The sequence below is a fragment of the Ailuropoda melanoleuca genome, chromosome X, assembly GCF_002007445.2.
Source record: "Ailuropoda melanoleuca isolate Jingjing chromosome X, ASM200744v2, whole genome shotgun sequence".
In the NCBI taxonomy this organism is placed as follows: Eukaryota; Metazoa; Chordata; class Mammalia; order Carnivora; family Ursidae; genus Ailuropoda; species Ailuropoda melanoleuca.
Window position 1 is genome coordinate 38,415,405 of NC_048238.1, and position 16,557 is coordinate 38,431,961.

Genomic DNA, 16,557 nt, shown 5'->3' on the forward strand with positions numbered 1-16,557 from the left:
AGTATGATTACTAAAAGTTATTTTTTTTTTTTGGTAAATAACAAACGAAGAAGAGAAAGGAAATTATTTACCAAAAGCTAACTGTTAAAAATACCATTTTAAAAGTCAGCATTTTTCTTTTGTATGCAAATGCTTATTCTGCATCTGCTGAGATAGTTTTACATTTTTTCTGTTTAAACCAATCTTGTATCTCTGAGGTAAGTTCAGATTGGTAATAAGTTTTTATCATTGTTAGGTGATTGGGGTCACTAACTTGTAATATCTTTACATTTAAAAAAAAATTTATTTGAGAGAGAGAGAAAGAGAAAGTGCAAGCAGGGAGAGGGGCGGAGGGAGAGAATCCCAAGCTGACTCCCTGCTGAGCCCTGAGATCATTACCTGAGCCCACACCAAGAATTGGAAGCTCAGCGGACTATGCCACCAAGTGCCCCATATGTTGCATAGGTTTTGAGTAGTCTTGTCCATAACTCTCTTTTATTTGTAAGTCCTCTTATTTTTAATGTGCAGGGGTTTTGTTTTGTTTTTTTTGGTTTTTTTTTTTTTTTTTTTTTTACAGCATGTGAGACTTATCTAGAGTTTTATGTATCATGCTTTATCCATTGAACACTTAATCATGTGCCAGATAAATTTTTGGAGGTGTTAGATACATTGTCTCCTTCTAATAAAAATCTTAAGTGCCAGGTAGTATTTTACATGTATAATCTTATTTAATTCCTCAAAGCAACGCTATGAAACTGAGACTCAGTTAATTAACTTGTTTCGTGATTCTTAATAGGTAATAAATAATAACGCTGGAGTTCTAACCCAAGTCTGATGGCCTCTACAGCCTGATTTCTTTTTTTTTTTTACAATATTTTTTTTTTGAAAGATTTTATTTATTTATTCGACAGAGATAGAGACAGCCAGCGAGAGAGGGAACACAAGCAGGGGGAGTGGGAGAGGAAGAAGCAGGCTCATAGCGGAGGAGCCTGATGTGCGGCTCGATCCCATAATGCCGGGATCACGCCCTGAGCCGAAGGCAGACGCTTAACCGCTGTGCCACCCAGGCGCCCCTCTACAGCCTGATTTCTTGATCACCATGCAATATTATGCATAAATTTTGGGAGCAAAAGTTCTCCTCTCATGCTATAATTTCGGACATGATGGATATAGTGAGCTTTAGCAATCTCTTTTGCTCTATTGTTATAACTGGGAAAACCCTTTTAAGTGTTCAAATTAAGGAAGTGATTCAGTATAAATTGAATTTAGCAAAGTATTAAATTCTTTGATGAAAAATGTGTAACAGGTTATTGAAGGCTGTTAGAGATTGATTTATTCAGCAGCAAACCTTTCCTAAAGAACTTACATATGCAGGTACTTTGCCATAGGGATCAAAAGATGAATTGGGTTCTATCTCTACCAATTAGACTCATATTCTAGTGGAGGAGGTAAGTAGCATATCTGTAATAGACATGGATATTCATTTGGAAACATGTATCAGAAAACCTGACTCTCTTTGGGCTTGGGAATGCACCAGATCCTACTTCTAGAAAAAAGAGGTGAGTGATATGTTAAAGGATGAATAGGAATTTGCCAGATTGAGAAGTGAGTTAAAGGAAAGATGGCATTTGCTTTTTTAGCAGAGGAAGCAAACATGTTTAAAATCACAGAAATGCGTAAGAGCATATTTTATTCATAGATATGCATGTTATTTGTCCTGATTGAAGTGGTGGCTATGAGACTGGGAAAATTGAGCAAGGGTCATAAAATGAAACCCCTTTGAGTCACACTAGGTTGTTAGTGACTCTTCGGAGGAATTTCAAATAGAACAGTGTCATGTTAGAGTTTTTGAAAGCTCATTCGCAGTGGTGTGGAAGGTAATTGAAAGGGGGAAATGGTGGGGGAGGTTAGAATTTGGGAGAGGAGTTAGGAAACTTGGAAGAGGCCAGGTAGACAAAGTTGAGGTTCTTACCTAGAGAAGGGCAGTAAGAATGGAAAGGGGGTTGATTCAGAGGTTTTTAGGTTGTAAAATGAGTTTTATGAATAGAATGAATGTGGTTTAGGGTGGGAAGGAGATGAAAACAAAAACAGGACTACTTTTGTCTTGCCTAACTGGTGAGATTGTTATCACTATGTAAAATCTTCAGTACTATTAAAATATGAGGGGCGCCTTGGTGTCTCAGTGATTAAGCATCTGCCTTCAGCTCAGGGCGTGATCCCGGGCGTTCTGGGATTGAGCCCCACATCAGGCTTCTCCACTAGGTGCCTGCTTCTTCCTCTCCCTCTCCGCCTGCTTGTGTTCCCTCTCTCGCTGGTGTCTCTCTCTCCCTCCGTCAAATAAATAAATAAAAATCTTAAAAAAAAAGAAAAATCAGATTCCTCTTCAGTCTAAGATTTATGGAGTTTCAGGTATTTGTAGTATATCCAATAGGTGGAGATAACCGGAGGCATTTGGAAGTTTGTTCCTGGAGCTTTACAATGCCTTCAGACTCCCTATCCCCCTTTTTGGTCCCCAGATAGGATGAATAGCAGATTTTTTTTTGTTCCCACTGTGTATCACTAACTATGTGGGATTAGTATCAGAGAAGAATAAAATTAAGAAATTTGATATTTTTTAATAGTTTGGCTTGATTACATTTCTTAATGATATCCCTGTATAAAAATATGGTTATCTTCAAAGGTGATTACTGGAATATGGGATGTTGGTGGTGCTATAATCAAACTGCTATTCTATCCAAAGATTACATATTTTAACAATATCTTGATAATCTCATCATTTAGAACCCACTTAGTTGCCCAAAATGACTAGCTTTAGCTTTGGTCTTGTCTAAAGAAGTTTTTAGAAGTTTGAATATTAACTTCTTAATATTCTCTTTTGTTAATCTCAACCTCCCTTTGTCTGGGAAACAGCTGCCTTTGTACTATTGCTGCGTGCTTATAGGATGCTAGGTCTAAGCTTTCCTCAGAAAACCCAAACCATGGTAAATAAAAGTAGCTGTGGCCTCAAGGGGAGGGGGCAGTATTCTGATCTTAAATTTACTGGCACTCTTCTGTCTTTAAAGCATGTTTTCCTTTTTTTTTTTTTTTAAAGATTTTATTAGAACACATGCGTACGCGCGGGCTGGGGGAGCGACAGAAGGGAAGGGATGAGGGAGAATCTTGAGCAGACTCCATGCTGAGCTTGAGGGGTTTGATCCCTCAGCCCTTTGACCCTGAGATCATGACCTGAGCCTAAACCAAGAGCCCCACGCTCAACCGACTGAGCCACCCACATGCCCCTAAGCATGTTTTCCTTTAAAATCATGATATGAGGGGGGTTCCTGGGTGGCTCAGTCGGTTTAGCCTCCTACTCTTGCTTTTGGCTCAGTTCTTGATCTCAGGGTCAAGGGATTGAGCCCCGAGTGGGCTCTGAACTCAGCGTGGAGTCTGCCCCAGATTTTCTCCCTCTCCCTCCCATTCTGCACGCCCCCCCCCCACTTGCAGGCGCACATGCTCTCTCTCTCAAAATAAATAAATAAAATCTTACCATATGTCTGTGTCTGCCATTCCAGTGCCTGCCTGGTCTGATTTTTACACAGAGTTGCTGCTTGTCACTGTTTGGAGGATGTACTTTACTCTTACAACTTGGGTGGAGTGCAGGGATGGTCTCCAAATGATCTGAGGAGAGATTAACAAAAGACAAAATTTGTTTACATGTGCATGCTGGAGTTGCTTAGTAAGGAGTAACTCCCTCAGTAGCCAGAGATAAAGATTTATATATAAACCTAACAAAACAGGGAGGAGTTTTAGGGCTTCACTGGGAAAGTATGGAATGTTCTATTGAACTTAAGAAAACTAGGTGGCAGGGTTAGGGCATTATTGTGAAGGTAGGGAAGGTTCTGTTGGACTTTTTGATGCTGATGGGCGGCTGAATTCATACTTCCTCTGCTGAGGGTCAGTATTTTCCCTGTCAGTAAACTCCCTTGGAGGGGACTCATTAGCAGCTGTATTTTCAGGATGCTCTCTTTAGTTAGATGTTTATTTCTGTGGCTGCTGATTTGTTCAGATGTTTTCAGGGTAAGGTATTTTTCATACCACTTTGGTGGGCTAGTAATACCTTCATTACTCTGGGGACCATGACATACTAACAGAAGGAAGAAGAGGAGGAAAGGAAACATTTATGCGCAGAAAGCAGCAGCTTTCCTAGAAACCCCATGGTAGAAATCTGCTTGTCTGACTGGCTAGAACTGTGTCACATTGCCAACTTTATTACTCTTGTTTTCCAATCCACTTTACGTAAGTATGTTCATGAAAATGGAAGTAGAACCCTCAGTGCCCTTCCCTTCAATTTGGAAGTAGTCTGGGGAAGCTGAGAGAAGCTAAGGAACAGCTGGAAAGAATAAAGGTCCTAGTGTCCTAACTCCAGAAGAGTGCAGAGTGCTCCCCTCTCACAGCTAGGCCTGGAGCTCTGATTAGGGAGCAGGGCACTTAGGAGTGGTTTGTTTTTTTTTTTAATTTTTATTATTTTAAAAAAGAATTTATTTATTTATTTGAGAGAGAGATTGAGTGAGAAAGCACAAGTGGGGTGAAGGGTCAGGGGGAGAGAGAGAAGCAGGCTCTCCCCGCTGAGCAGGGAGCCTGACAAGGGGCTTGATCCTAGGACCCTGGGATTATGACCTGATCTGGAGGCAGACGCTTAATCGACTGAGCCACCCGGGTGTCCCTAGGATTTTCTTTAAGAGCTATGTTTGGGGATCAGTGAAAACACTACTGTGGACTCTGGTATTGGTGAACTGCTAACTTAATGAATCACATCTGTGACAATAACTTTATTGTAGACACAGTATAAGAACCTTCAATGTACGTTGATAGCAGTCTCATCAAGTTACAATTTCTTAATTTGGGGTTGTGATAGTTACTTTAATACAGTCAAGGTCAGAGGTTGGCAAACTTCTTTTGTAAAAGGCCAGATAGTAAATATTTTAGGTTTTTTTGTAAGCCTGGTAGTCTCTCCTTTGCAGCTATTCAGTTCTTTTTTTTTTTTTTTAAATAATTAATTTTATTTTATTATATTATGTTAATCCATACAGTACATCCCCTGATTCTGATGTAAAGTTTGATGCTTCATTAGTTGCGTATAACACCCAGTGCACCATGCAATACGTGCCCTCCTTACTACCCATCACCAGTCTATCCCATTCCCCCACCCCCTCCCCTCTGAAGTCTTCAGTTTGTTTCTCATAGTCCATAGTCTCTCATGTTTCATTCCCCCTTCTGATTACCCCCCTTTTCTTTATCCCTTTCTTCCCCTACCGATCCTCCTAGTTCTTATGTTCCATAGATGAGAGAAATCATATGATAATTGTCTTTCTCTGCTTGACTTATTTCACTTAGCATTATCTCCTCCAGTGCCGTCCATGTTGCAGCAAATGTTGAGAATTCGTTCTTTCTGATAGCTGAGTAATATTCCATTGTATATATGGACCACAGCTTCTTAATCCAGTCATCTGTTGAAGGGCATCTCGGCTCCTTCCATGATTTGGCTATTGTGGACAATGCAGCTATGAACATTGGGGTGCATATGGCCCTTCTCTTTACTACGTCTGTATCTTTGGGGTAAACACCCAGTAGTGCAATGGCTGGGTCATAGGGTAGTTCAATTTTTAACTTTTTAAGGGACCTCCACACTGTTTTCCAGAGTGGCTGTACCAACTTGCATTCCCACCAACAATGTAGGAGGGATCCCCTTTCTCCACATCCTCTCCAACAATTGTTGTTTCTTGCCTTGTCTATCTTTGCCATTCTAACTGGCGTAAGGTGGTATCTCAGTGTGGTTTTGATTTGAATTTCCCTGATGGCTAATGATTTTGAACATTTTTTCATGTGTCTGTTAGCCATTTGTATGTCTTCATTGGAAAAGTGTCTGTTCATATCTTCTGCCCATTTTATGATTTGTTTATTTGTTTCTCGTGTATTGAGTTTGAGAAGTTCTTTGTAGATCTTGGATACCAGTCCTTTATCTGTGGTTGTCCTTTGCAAATATATTCTCCCATTCTGTGGGCTGTCTCTTAGTGTTTTTGACTGTTTCCTTGGCTGTGCAGAAGCTCTTTATCCTGATAAAGTCAGCTCTTTATCCTGATAAAGTCCCATAAGTTCTGCTGTTGGTGCTGGAAGCAGCCATAAACAATAAGTAAATGGGTGGGTGTAGTTATGTTCCAGTAAAACTTACTTACAAAAACAGGCGCCTGGCTGGATTTTGTCCATGTGCCATAGTTTGCTGACTCCTGGTATGGATACTTTAACCTCTAAGTATTTGTATTGAAGTATTTGTATTGAAATTTATTAAATAGTACATTTCCCAGAAAGTTACTCCCCTAACTCCTCATAGTATAGGTTGAATGAATGTCTACATCGTATTTAAATTAATTTCCATATCAATGCCTTTGCTCAGGTCATCCTTTTTTGCATAGACCCGTGTTTCTCAATGGGGATGCTATTGGCATTTGTGGTAAGATTGTACATTGGGAGGGAATTCATTTATTTAAGAGCATATAGTCATTCACACCTCCAGGTCACTCTTTCTAAAGATGGGTGATTTAGAACCCCTGGCTGAGATGGCTTGTTTTTCCTTCTCCTTTCCCAGCTATCCTTGAGAACAGTACCCAAGTGTACTACCTCTTTTCCTAGTCCTTACTATATATTTCATTAACTCTTAAATGGTTGTAGCTTGGAACATATTATTATGCACTTAATTTCATGATCTTTTGTCATGAAATTGTAAGTTCATTGAGGATAGGGATTTTTGTCTGCTCACTACTGTCTTCCCAGTGCTGATAATTCTGCTGTGACTCATAATAGATGCTCAAGAAAAGTTTGAATTACATTGTTTACTGTTATGGAAAAATGAGATTTAATTCGTTACTGAGATACATAAGCTCCTGGTTAATAGGAACCGTTCCTCGTACTAATTCAGTGTCATCTAGGGAGCTGAGTTTAATGACTGAGCTTAAATACTGGGTGATTGAATTTACTAAACCTTTGGGCATCTGCTGTGTAGAAGGCATTGTGCTAGGTGATAAGAGGATACACACATGATTAGCATTCCTGCCTTTGTGGCATTTTTGTCTGATGCGATGGGGTTTAGTCAGTACACAAATAACAAAAATATAGTAGTTAAGAGTGAACTCTGGAGGCAGGCCGAGATTCAGTTCCTATGTCTACTACTTAATACCTGTCTTTTTGAGCAAGTTGTTTAATCTTTCTGATCCTTGTTTCTTTATTCTATAAAGGAAGCCTTCCACCACCTCATAGGGTTGTTAGAACCTTCAAAAAGAAATGATGATATTAGCATTTTGCATTAAATTAAGTTCTTACTATTAACAATGTCGTAGGATAGAGACATTGTGCCCAGGCCAGATTTAAAGGTTGGGAAGATTACTTCTGGGTTGAGGTGGGAGAAGCAGCAGAGCTTCATGGGGAAGATGCCATTTAAAATGGATCTTAAATAATTGATAGAATTTATAAGGTGGCAAGGATAGAGCAAGATTTCCTAAAACGGGAAGGATAACCTAGGAACAAAGTAAGGACGTTGGGAGATGCCAGGTATTTCTCGAAAGCAGAAATTCTCCTCAGTAAATTCCACTACACCCCATACCACCTTCTCTGGGTAATTACCTAAGTAGGTGAAAGGTGTTAATCTGTTATTCAGCCATACTCCCTTCCCTGCCATTTCTCTCACCTAAGAAGACAGTTGTCTTTCAGATCTAGACTTTCTGGGCAGAACACTTCATGACTCTGAATTAACTAGGCCTGCATTCTTAATGTCATTGTTCTCCCCACTCCCCATCACCTGCACAGACTAGGTTGCATACTTCTTGACAGCAGGGGAAGTATGTTTTAATGTTTGGCTTGCTCAACCCTTGAATATTGTCCCTGACACCTAATAAATGCTCAGCTTATTTCAAGGGGTGGTAAATGAATGATCCTGATTAAAGCCAGTTCCAAGTAAATTTCAAAAAATTTTAAAAATATGAACTTTTGAAATAGATGTTGTCTGAGACCTTTGTGAATCCCCACATTTGTGAATACTCTTGTAGCATGTAATTTTCTCATTTGGAAAGCTGGGGGTAATGAGGATTTAATGAAATTAAATCTTCATATTTATTACATTTTAAGATGTATTTAAACATTTTTCAGTGTTTCCAGAAAGGTACTTGAAATTCAGAGGAAGTGCACAATATAATCCTAGAACAAAGTTTAGTATTAAAAAAAACAACTGCAGACCAAAAAGTCACCCAGCTGTTTACACTTTTGTTCACGCTTTAAACATCACTGATTCTTTTTCTCTAACCAGTGACTGATAGCAATTTGTGGGATAAGTACTCTAGTCCCTCACACCTAGGGCAAGATGATTTAGGAATGTTCCACACTGTCTCCTAGAGATCCCTAGCAGGATTGAGTTCCAGCTGTAAAACTAGTCATTCTGCACCCTTTATTGGCATCCTTCCCTGCCTCACTTCTCCACTTCCATATTGGTATTTCCTAGGACAACTTCCCAAATAAACTACTTATATTTGAAACCTTCTGTCTCAGGGTGTGCTTCTGGGGAAATACAACCCAAGACTGTATGGCAAGAAGCATTTCTTTAAGAGTCTAAAATTTTCAGGTTTTAGAATATAGGTTTGTAGGAATTTCTTCGCAAGGATCAGTGTGAAAGCTTTATTGTGTTTTTTTTTTTTTACACAGATAAGGTTTACTAGAACAGATTTGCTTATGTTTTGGCAAAACATGTAATAGATACTCAAACGTTTGCCGCTTTTGAAAAAAGGGAGTAGCTAGCTGGTTCCTATTTGGAGGCCAGAGGTCAGAAGGAGTCTGGATAAGCATCTTTCTGTTTTGTACTACAAAAGGAATCACTGATGTTTATTTGCCTTTTATTTTTAATTTTTTTAAAAGACTTATTATTTTTTAGAGAGAGCAAGCAGGCACGGTGGGGTGGGGAGAGAAGCAGAGGGAGAGGGAGAGAAATATCAAGCAGACTCCCTGCTGAGTGGGGAGCCCAAGCGGGGCTGGATCTCAGGACCTGAGATGGTGACCTAAGCCAAAATCAAGAGTTGAACACTTTATCGACTGAGTCACCCAGGTGCCCCAGGAATCACTGATGTTGAAGCCCCAAATGTAAATGGCTACGTGGTGTCATTTTAGCGTGTGTGTGTGTGTGTGTGTGTGTTTAACACTAAAATTTGTCTAGGTTTATATTGTGCATTTCTTTTGAATTGTAACTACCTTCCTGGCAGCACTGAACGTAAAATTAAAATCTAGTAAAAGAAACAAAGAACCAGAGAAAGAATACACATGTAAGCAAGAGTGAAAAGGATAGCATAATCCAGACATTTTCACATCTTTCAGATGTGCCCATGGAATTCTGCTGATAGATTTTTTAAATTTCAGGACAGGTTTGATTAAAAAGAAACCAGAGAATCTCTCCAAGTTGATTGGATTGTGTGCCATCTGCTGACTCATCACTGTTACTTTGGTGTTCTAAAAATATATTGTAAATATATTGTAATGCAGCATAGTTTTAATAACTTAAAACATCTTTGACATGGTATTTTATATTAATAACATCATATGCATTAGACACAATTGGTTTTCCTAAAAGTCTCTTTTTCCTTTTATTTACAGAATGCTGCCTTTTTATATGGTCTTGGTTTGGTCTACTTCCATTACAATGCATTTCAGTGGTAAGTTGACATAAAACTAATAACTCCAGTTATTTCTAGTAAATGGCTTGTTTTGTTTGATACTGTGTGTGTATGTATAATAAATACAAAGTATTTTAATGTCACTAAGCCTACGGTTTCCAGTAATCTCTTGAATTGATTAGATTGTTCCTTCAGAGATACTGACTCACTTTAGATTGTTAGAGTTGTATGTGTTCCTAAAAGAATATGGAATGAGATTCTGATTATAGAACGCTTAGGTTGGAAAGCTTTTGGAATTTCTCAGTCACTTATTATGGACCGGTGGTCCCCAGATTATTTGAACTGGAGAATGACTATGCTCTCACATCTCAAGGTCTGTGGGTAAATGATCTTTGATGACCAGCATGTTTACCTTTTCAAACTTTTAGACAAGATTGGCTGCTTTCCCCCTGCCCCAACACACACACTCCAGTATATATGCATGTGCACACTAGTATTTTCCAATTTCCAGTAACTAGGCACTAGATTACAAGCTCTCATTTCTCTCGTTGATAAAATAGGAATAATGGTACACCTTCAGAGTCAGAGATTAAATATGATAGGAATATATAGGAATGTATAAACCATAAAGTGTAGGGCCCTGTTGTTAAGGCCTTTGCCCCCTTGTTGTTTTTCTTGTTTACGAGACAAAGTACTAGTGTTCTCCAATGGAAATAACATAGAATTTGAGTTGGAAGATAGGTATTCTGGTCTCAGCACTGTCACTTAATTGGATCTTGAGTTAAATAGTCTCCCTAGATCTGTTTCCTCGTGTGTGTGTGTGTGTGTGTGTGTGTGTGTGTTTGTGAGTATGAGATTTTTTAAGTGCGGTGTAGTCACTTGCCTTTTCTACTTCACAGAGTTTTGATGATCAGATGAGCTAATGTGTATTTTGTAAACCATAAAGCCCTATCCAGACATTTTTATTTGAAGCGTATCCAGTTTTGTCAGAGTCCCTTCTGTTCTCCATAATTTTAACCTGAGTGAATGCCGAGAGAGTCCAAAGCAAGGTTTTGACCAAAGGTTATAACCCTGTCATTGTACCTGTTGGGCATCCTGGGTATTTATTACAGAGCTTTTAAATATGTATTGGCAGTGATTCAGTACGGTTATCCTAAAGATGAAACTGTAGACATGGATGATTTTTCTATATGCTTTTTCTTTCCTCTTTGCTTTTGGTTCTTTTGGGTTTTGATCATCTGTGGAAGCACTGCATTGTTAGAGAATACCTGTGTGTATATATAGAGTATTGTAATCATTCAGATCACTCATATTTGTAAACTTGACAAAACTTTAATTGATCTTTATAAGGAAGCTTTGTAATTTTTTTCTCTTAAATTGTCCATTACTGTACAGCAATCCTAAACTTAAGCCTCCTAACCTCATGTCCAGTGCTTCATATTTAAAACCAAGGATAGGTTAGGACTGTTTTAAAATAGTCTTAGTTTCTTGAAGATCCTATTCATAGAATACACAATTCTAAACTTTTAGAACCAGAAGTGGTCTTAGAGATAAGTTAGTTTATTCCCTTAATTTTGTAGATGACGACAGCAAGGTGTGTGTGTAACTGAATATTATAAACTGTTTAGTGGCAGAAGAGAGGTTATAATGCTCAGATTGCCCAGTCTGATGTTTTTTCTATTGTACTCTGTCCCCAGGTTTGAGATTGACAGGTAGTTTTTTTTTTTTATATCAGTTTTCGCAATTGTTCTCCTGGGCATATTGGTACATTTTTTATGGCTAGCCAGAAGTAATTTAGGTGAAACCTGAGGCAAGGAACTCTACAGTTTAGTAATGGACATGTATACCACACACCAGCCGTTTTTCACCTACTTGTGATAACGAGTGAGCTCCCTGTAGATTGAAGATACAGACGTAAAATCAGTAATGAAGTAAAACCATCATCAGTTCAAAATTGGGTTACTTTTTATAAATACGTGACCATGTCAACTTAGGAGACTTGTAGCTGTGGAACATTATATCATGTGATTCCTTATCTATGTATGATTTCTGTATCCTTCAGTGGACCTAAGAAATGAAACTGAATGATAAAAGGACAGTGCAGTGTCTGAATTAACAAGTGCCCTCTGGTCTGTCGATCCTGTCCTGGTCACCACCATTTTCTCACGTCTTAAGTTTTAATTCTGGCTGCTTCCTAAAATGACATATTTCACACCCTGTCTGAATCCATCCTAGCTGTGTGTTTTCTCTCTTGCTGGTCACATGTTTTTTTTACAAACGTGTGTGTCCCATCCTTTAACTTACCTTGCTCTTTCTTGAACAGCTGCAGAATTTAGAAAGCATGAAGTAGTTGCCCGGTGAGTTTCAGAATACAGCCTTAAGTGTTAGGAACTTCCTTAGGTTAGGGACTGTGTTTGTGTTTTATTTGGTTTTATTTGTAAGTAGCTGTTAATTGTTGGGATCAGGCATTTTTCTGTTCCCTGAAATTATTTACATGAAATTTTGGGATATGTTGAAAAAATGTTTCTAGAGAAGGGCGTGTTATACCCTTTTTTGTATTGTCAGCTCTAAGGATCTGTCTAGGATGTCTCAGAATGTTTTATCTTTAGTATATTTGTAATTTAAGTAAAATTCGATACTTGGTAATGGTGTCTGTTGGTGTTTGCTAGGTTAATAAGCATAATAGCATTTGGTGATAATGTATGCGGCCAATGTGTGTGGGGTTTGGTGACGGTGACTTAATATAATTGAGAACAATTTTATTAAGTATAGTTTCATCTGTTAACTTGTTTGCCTTGTTTCTTGTCATATTCTGCCCATTGTTTCTTTTGGAGTTGATTTTATTGGTTAGCTTCTAGATCAGTTGTTATTTGGTCGGTTTTTCTGGTTTTCAGTTGCATTCTCTTCTTAGAGGAGCCCATGTCAGAAAGTTGTAGAGCAACTGTAACATCCTTATTGGACTTAGGATGATTATTCAGTTTTACTATTGATCCTACTCCATATTGTGGGACCATAGTTTAAAAACATGTCCAGAAGGGGAAAGACATAGAAGCACAAAGTAAAAATAGAAGCATCAGAGAGCTGGAACCGGTGTTTATAAAGCCATTCCTGTACAGGTGCATGAATGCATGCCCATGCCTTCACTTGTTCTTGCTCTTGAAGGGGGCACATTGCTCGGGGTACCTTGAATTGAGTTTCTTCTTGCCTTATAGTGAGAAACCTGTGTTCTTGGGTGAGAGGAATTGAAATACATACAGTAATAAATTATTACAGCTTACAGCCAAACTTTTAAATATATCCATCAGAAAAGTCTTATAATCCTCTCTTTCTAGCCTGCAACCTTTTGTATTCCCATTGATCAATATCAGAAGTGGCTTACGGTGGCAAATCTAAGAGATACATAATTCTGTGCTAAAGGCATAGGATTTTGGAAATTAAGCTCCCAAATCTAATTGATAGGACTGGTAAGGAAATATAGTGATTATTGTTGACATTGAAAAGGGTTGAATGATGCAGAGGTGAGATTAGAAACAAAGAAGTATTAACACATTACAAGTGAAGTTTTTTTTAGGATTAATTCCTTAAGCACTGTACCAATCACAAATGTTCTTAAAAGTGTAGGAATATCTGTTCTCCATTGTGGTGACCACTTTGGGTGCAAATAAACCTAATGTCTTTGTGATACTCTGTTGATCCTGAGGCTTGTCTAGCATGGAGTCTGGCAAAAACTTAATATTTAATAAATGTTTTTGAGCTATCATAATACAAAGTAATGATCTTAGATGAAAACCGTAAGTATAGTCCCATTAAAATGAAACAGTTCATGTTAACATGTGTTGTTTATTATGTACACTCTGTTTTGACAAAACTAGCATTTAACTAAGGCAGTTCTGGTAAAGTTATGCTTACCAGTGACACATAAATTGCCAGAGAAAATTTGGAAGGGTTTGAACTAATTAAGCTTCAGGGAAATTATGGATAAAAACATAAATCTTTGCAAGAGGGGAAGGAAAAAATGTTTCCCCCTGTCTTGGGTGATGAAATGAAGACTGGCTAAAGAGCAAAAAAAGCCATGAAGTAACACATTAGCAAATGACAATGTGAAGAACTCTTGTGTGGTATTTCTAACTTAGCCTCACATTTAAGGTCCTCTCTGGTTCAGCCTCAAATGATCCTTCAAGCCTACTGTTCCCCTAAATATACTCTTTGTGTCGGTCACACAGTATTAACATTTCCCTGGAAACGTATTGAGCATTTTTTTACCTATGTAACTTTGTGCCATTTACTGTGTTTGGTATGCCTTCTCTTACCATCTCCACCTTTTAAAATCCCGCCTTGCCTGTTTCTTTGATTACTTCATCAAATCTTTCATTTGTCTCATTTTAAAAGGAACTTCTACATTTCATAATATCTGTGTGTGGAAGTATTTATGTGTTCTGTGTATACATGTTATTACTGATTTAGAGTTAGAATATTCTCCCTTTCATTAGTATGAAATGGTGTGGTATTAAACCATTTATCCCTTCAGATATCCCTGAGGGAAATCTCCAGACTCAGCTTTATTAGCCTTAGAACAGTTAAAAGTTTTATTATGTCTCTTTCCAAATGTACTGAAACTGTACTAGGGACATTTAGTTAATATCATTATTTTTACTAAGTTTGGTAAAGTCCTGAGGAAGCTTTTTCTTTTTAATGACTTTGTAGAAACAAAAACAAAGTGCATATTGCTGTGCATAATTATCATTTGCATTTTTTTTCAAAATCTAAAAGATGTAGTCTTTTATATCACCAAAATTATTGCTAGAGAATATGCTGTAATATTTGAAAAGTATAAACCTTTCCAGGCATTGTATCATGAAAATACTTTATAGTTCTGGGTAGCCATTTCTCATGTTCTAAAATTCTGTCATCAGAATACTGAGGTCAGCAAAATTTATATGCGTTGGTGTTTTTAGTCTAGTTTGTGGTGGCAGAGATCATGCTCTGGCTACATGCAGTTTGGTGAGATGTGGTAAAATGATGACCAGAATGAGAATGTAGTCTGAATGATACAGTTTCCTCCACACACTCACCTGTTATACACACACACACACACACACACAAAACCCTTTTTCCTTTTATCCCCTAGAGTGGGGAAAAAACTGAGGAAGTACACAGAAAAGATGGGAAAAAAACTTGGAAAAGGAAATGAAAATGAACCTAGATAATTTTGTTAGATGAGAGGAGCTCCATAAATAGACTGTGGAGCATTGCTGTCTCCTGCCCCCACGAGAAACCCAGTCAGCCAACTATAAAAGTGATGGCTTTAGTAAACATCTATTAAACTTAACTGTTTTCTATATTATTTAAACAATTAAAGATAAAAGAGGAGCATGGACCTCAAGGAATAGGCCACTTGGAAAAACTGGAGATAGTATACCACTACATAGAGAATAAAATGATTTAATAATAAAGTGGACCTAATTGCTGGTTAACACTTAGCAAAACATAGTTGGTGTTGAGTTTGGGTGGTCAGTCTTTTAGGTAATAGTGGATTTAGGGTGAAATAGAAGAATGAAAATATTTCAGATCAGGAGACCATCTTGAGGAGAAGCAGTGAAGTCAAGAGGGCCAGTATTTGTACAAAGAAATTCCTGAAATAAGCCAGGTCACAGCTGAGGAAGAACAGTGTTGGGTCATAACTGGGAATAGAGTTGAATAGGTACTAGGTACTGCTCACAGACCTTAAATGCTACATGGAGATTTGACTTGGAGTAACATGGTTAGTAGGCAATTACAGGAGGCACACGGTTGAGGAAGCATAGGTAAGCCAGAGCCGAGCAAGGGTGTCTTTAAAGAGCCTGTTTCAGTAATCTAGTAATGAGATATTGAAGATTGGGTCTGCAAGGTATTGAATTTGAGGAAAACTTTGAAACAACAAGGAGAAGAACTTGATGATTCGATATATACTGGCCATACCATCTCATGGGCACTGTTTTTTTTTTTTTTTTAAGGATTTATTTATTTATTTATTAGAGAGAGAGAGAGAGACCGTGCGCGCGTGCGCCAGCAGAGGAAAAAGGAGAAGAGAGTTTTTTTAAAAGTTTTTATTTATGGGGCACCTGGGTGGCTCAGTCGTTAAGCGTCTGCCTTCGGCTCAGGGCGTGATCCCAGCATTCTGGGATTGAGCCCCACATTGGGCTCCTCCGCTGGGAGCCGCCGCCGTCGTCGTCGTCTTCTTCTTCTTCTTCTACTTTTTTTAAGATTTTATTTATTTATTTGACAGACAGCCAGCGAGAGAGAGAGAACACAAGCAGGGGGAGTGGGAGAGGAAGAAGCAGGCTCCCAGTAGAAGAGCCTGATGTGGGGCTCTATCCCGGAATGCCAGGATCACGCCCTGAGCCAAAGGCAGACGCTTAACGACTGTGCCACCCAGGCGCCCCTGGGAGCCTGCTTCTTCCTCTCCCACTCCCCCTGCTTGTGTTCCCTCTCTCGCTGTCTCTCACTCTGTCAAATAAATAAAAAAATCTTTTAAAAAAATAAAGTTTTTATTTATTTGTCAGAGAGAGCACAAGGGGGGTAGGGGGAACGGCAGGCAGAGGGAGAAGGGGGCTCTTTGATGTGGGACTCGATTCCAGGACCCTAGGATCATGACCCCAGCCAAAGGCAGACGCTTAACTGACTGAGCCACCTAGGCGTCCCGAGAAAAGAGAGTCTTAAGCAGACTCCGAGCTGAGCGTGGTGCCTGATGCGGGGCTCAATCTCACAGCCCTGAGATCATGAACTGAGCTGAAATCAAGAGTTGGACACTTAGCCAACTGTGCCACCCAGGAGCCCCTCAGGGGTACTTTTAGTAGTCCTTAAAGAATAAACATAGGATAGCTGAGACTAGTATGTTGGAACATGTGTTTTTGCT

The 16,557-nt window shown here is 38.7% G+C and overlaps 1 protein-coding gene across 7 annotated transcripts in view; it reads left to right on the forward strand.

The window, feature by feature from the left end:
• The window catches only part of KDM6A (lysine demethylase 6A), a 204,769-nt gene that overhangs the window by 87,096 nt on the left and 101,116 nt on the right, over positions 1-16,557 (forward strand). For all 7 annotated transcript variants that reach the window (XM_011237210.3, XM_011237211.3, XM_002929208.4 and 4 more), the window contains exon 5: positions 9,643-9,701. In XM_011237210.3, the coding sequence (XP_011235512.2) occupies positions 9,643-9,701 (59 nt within the window). The remainder of the gene's footprint in view (positions 1-9,642; positions 9,702-16,557) is intronic.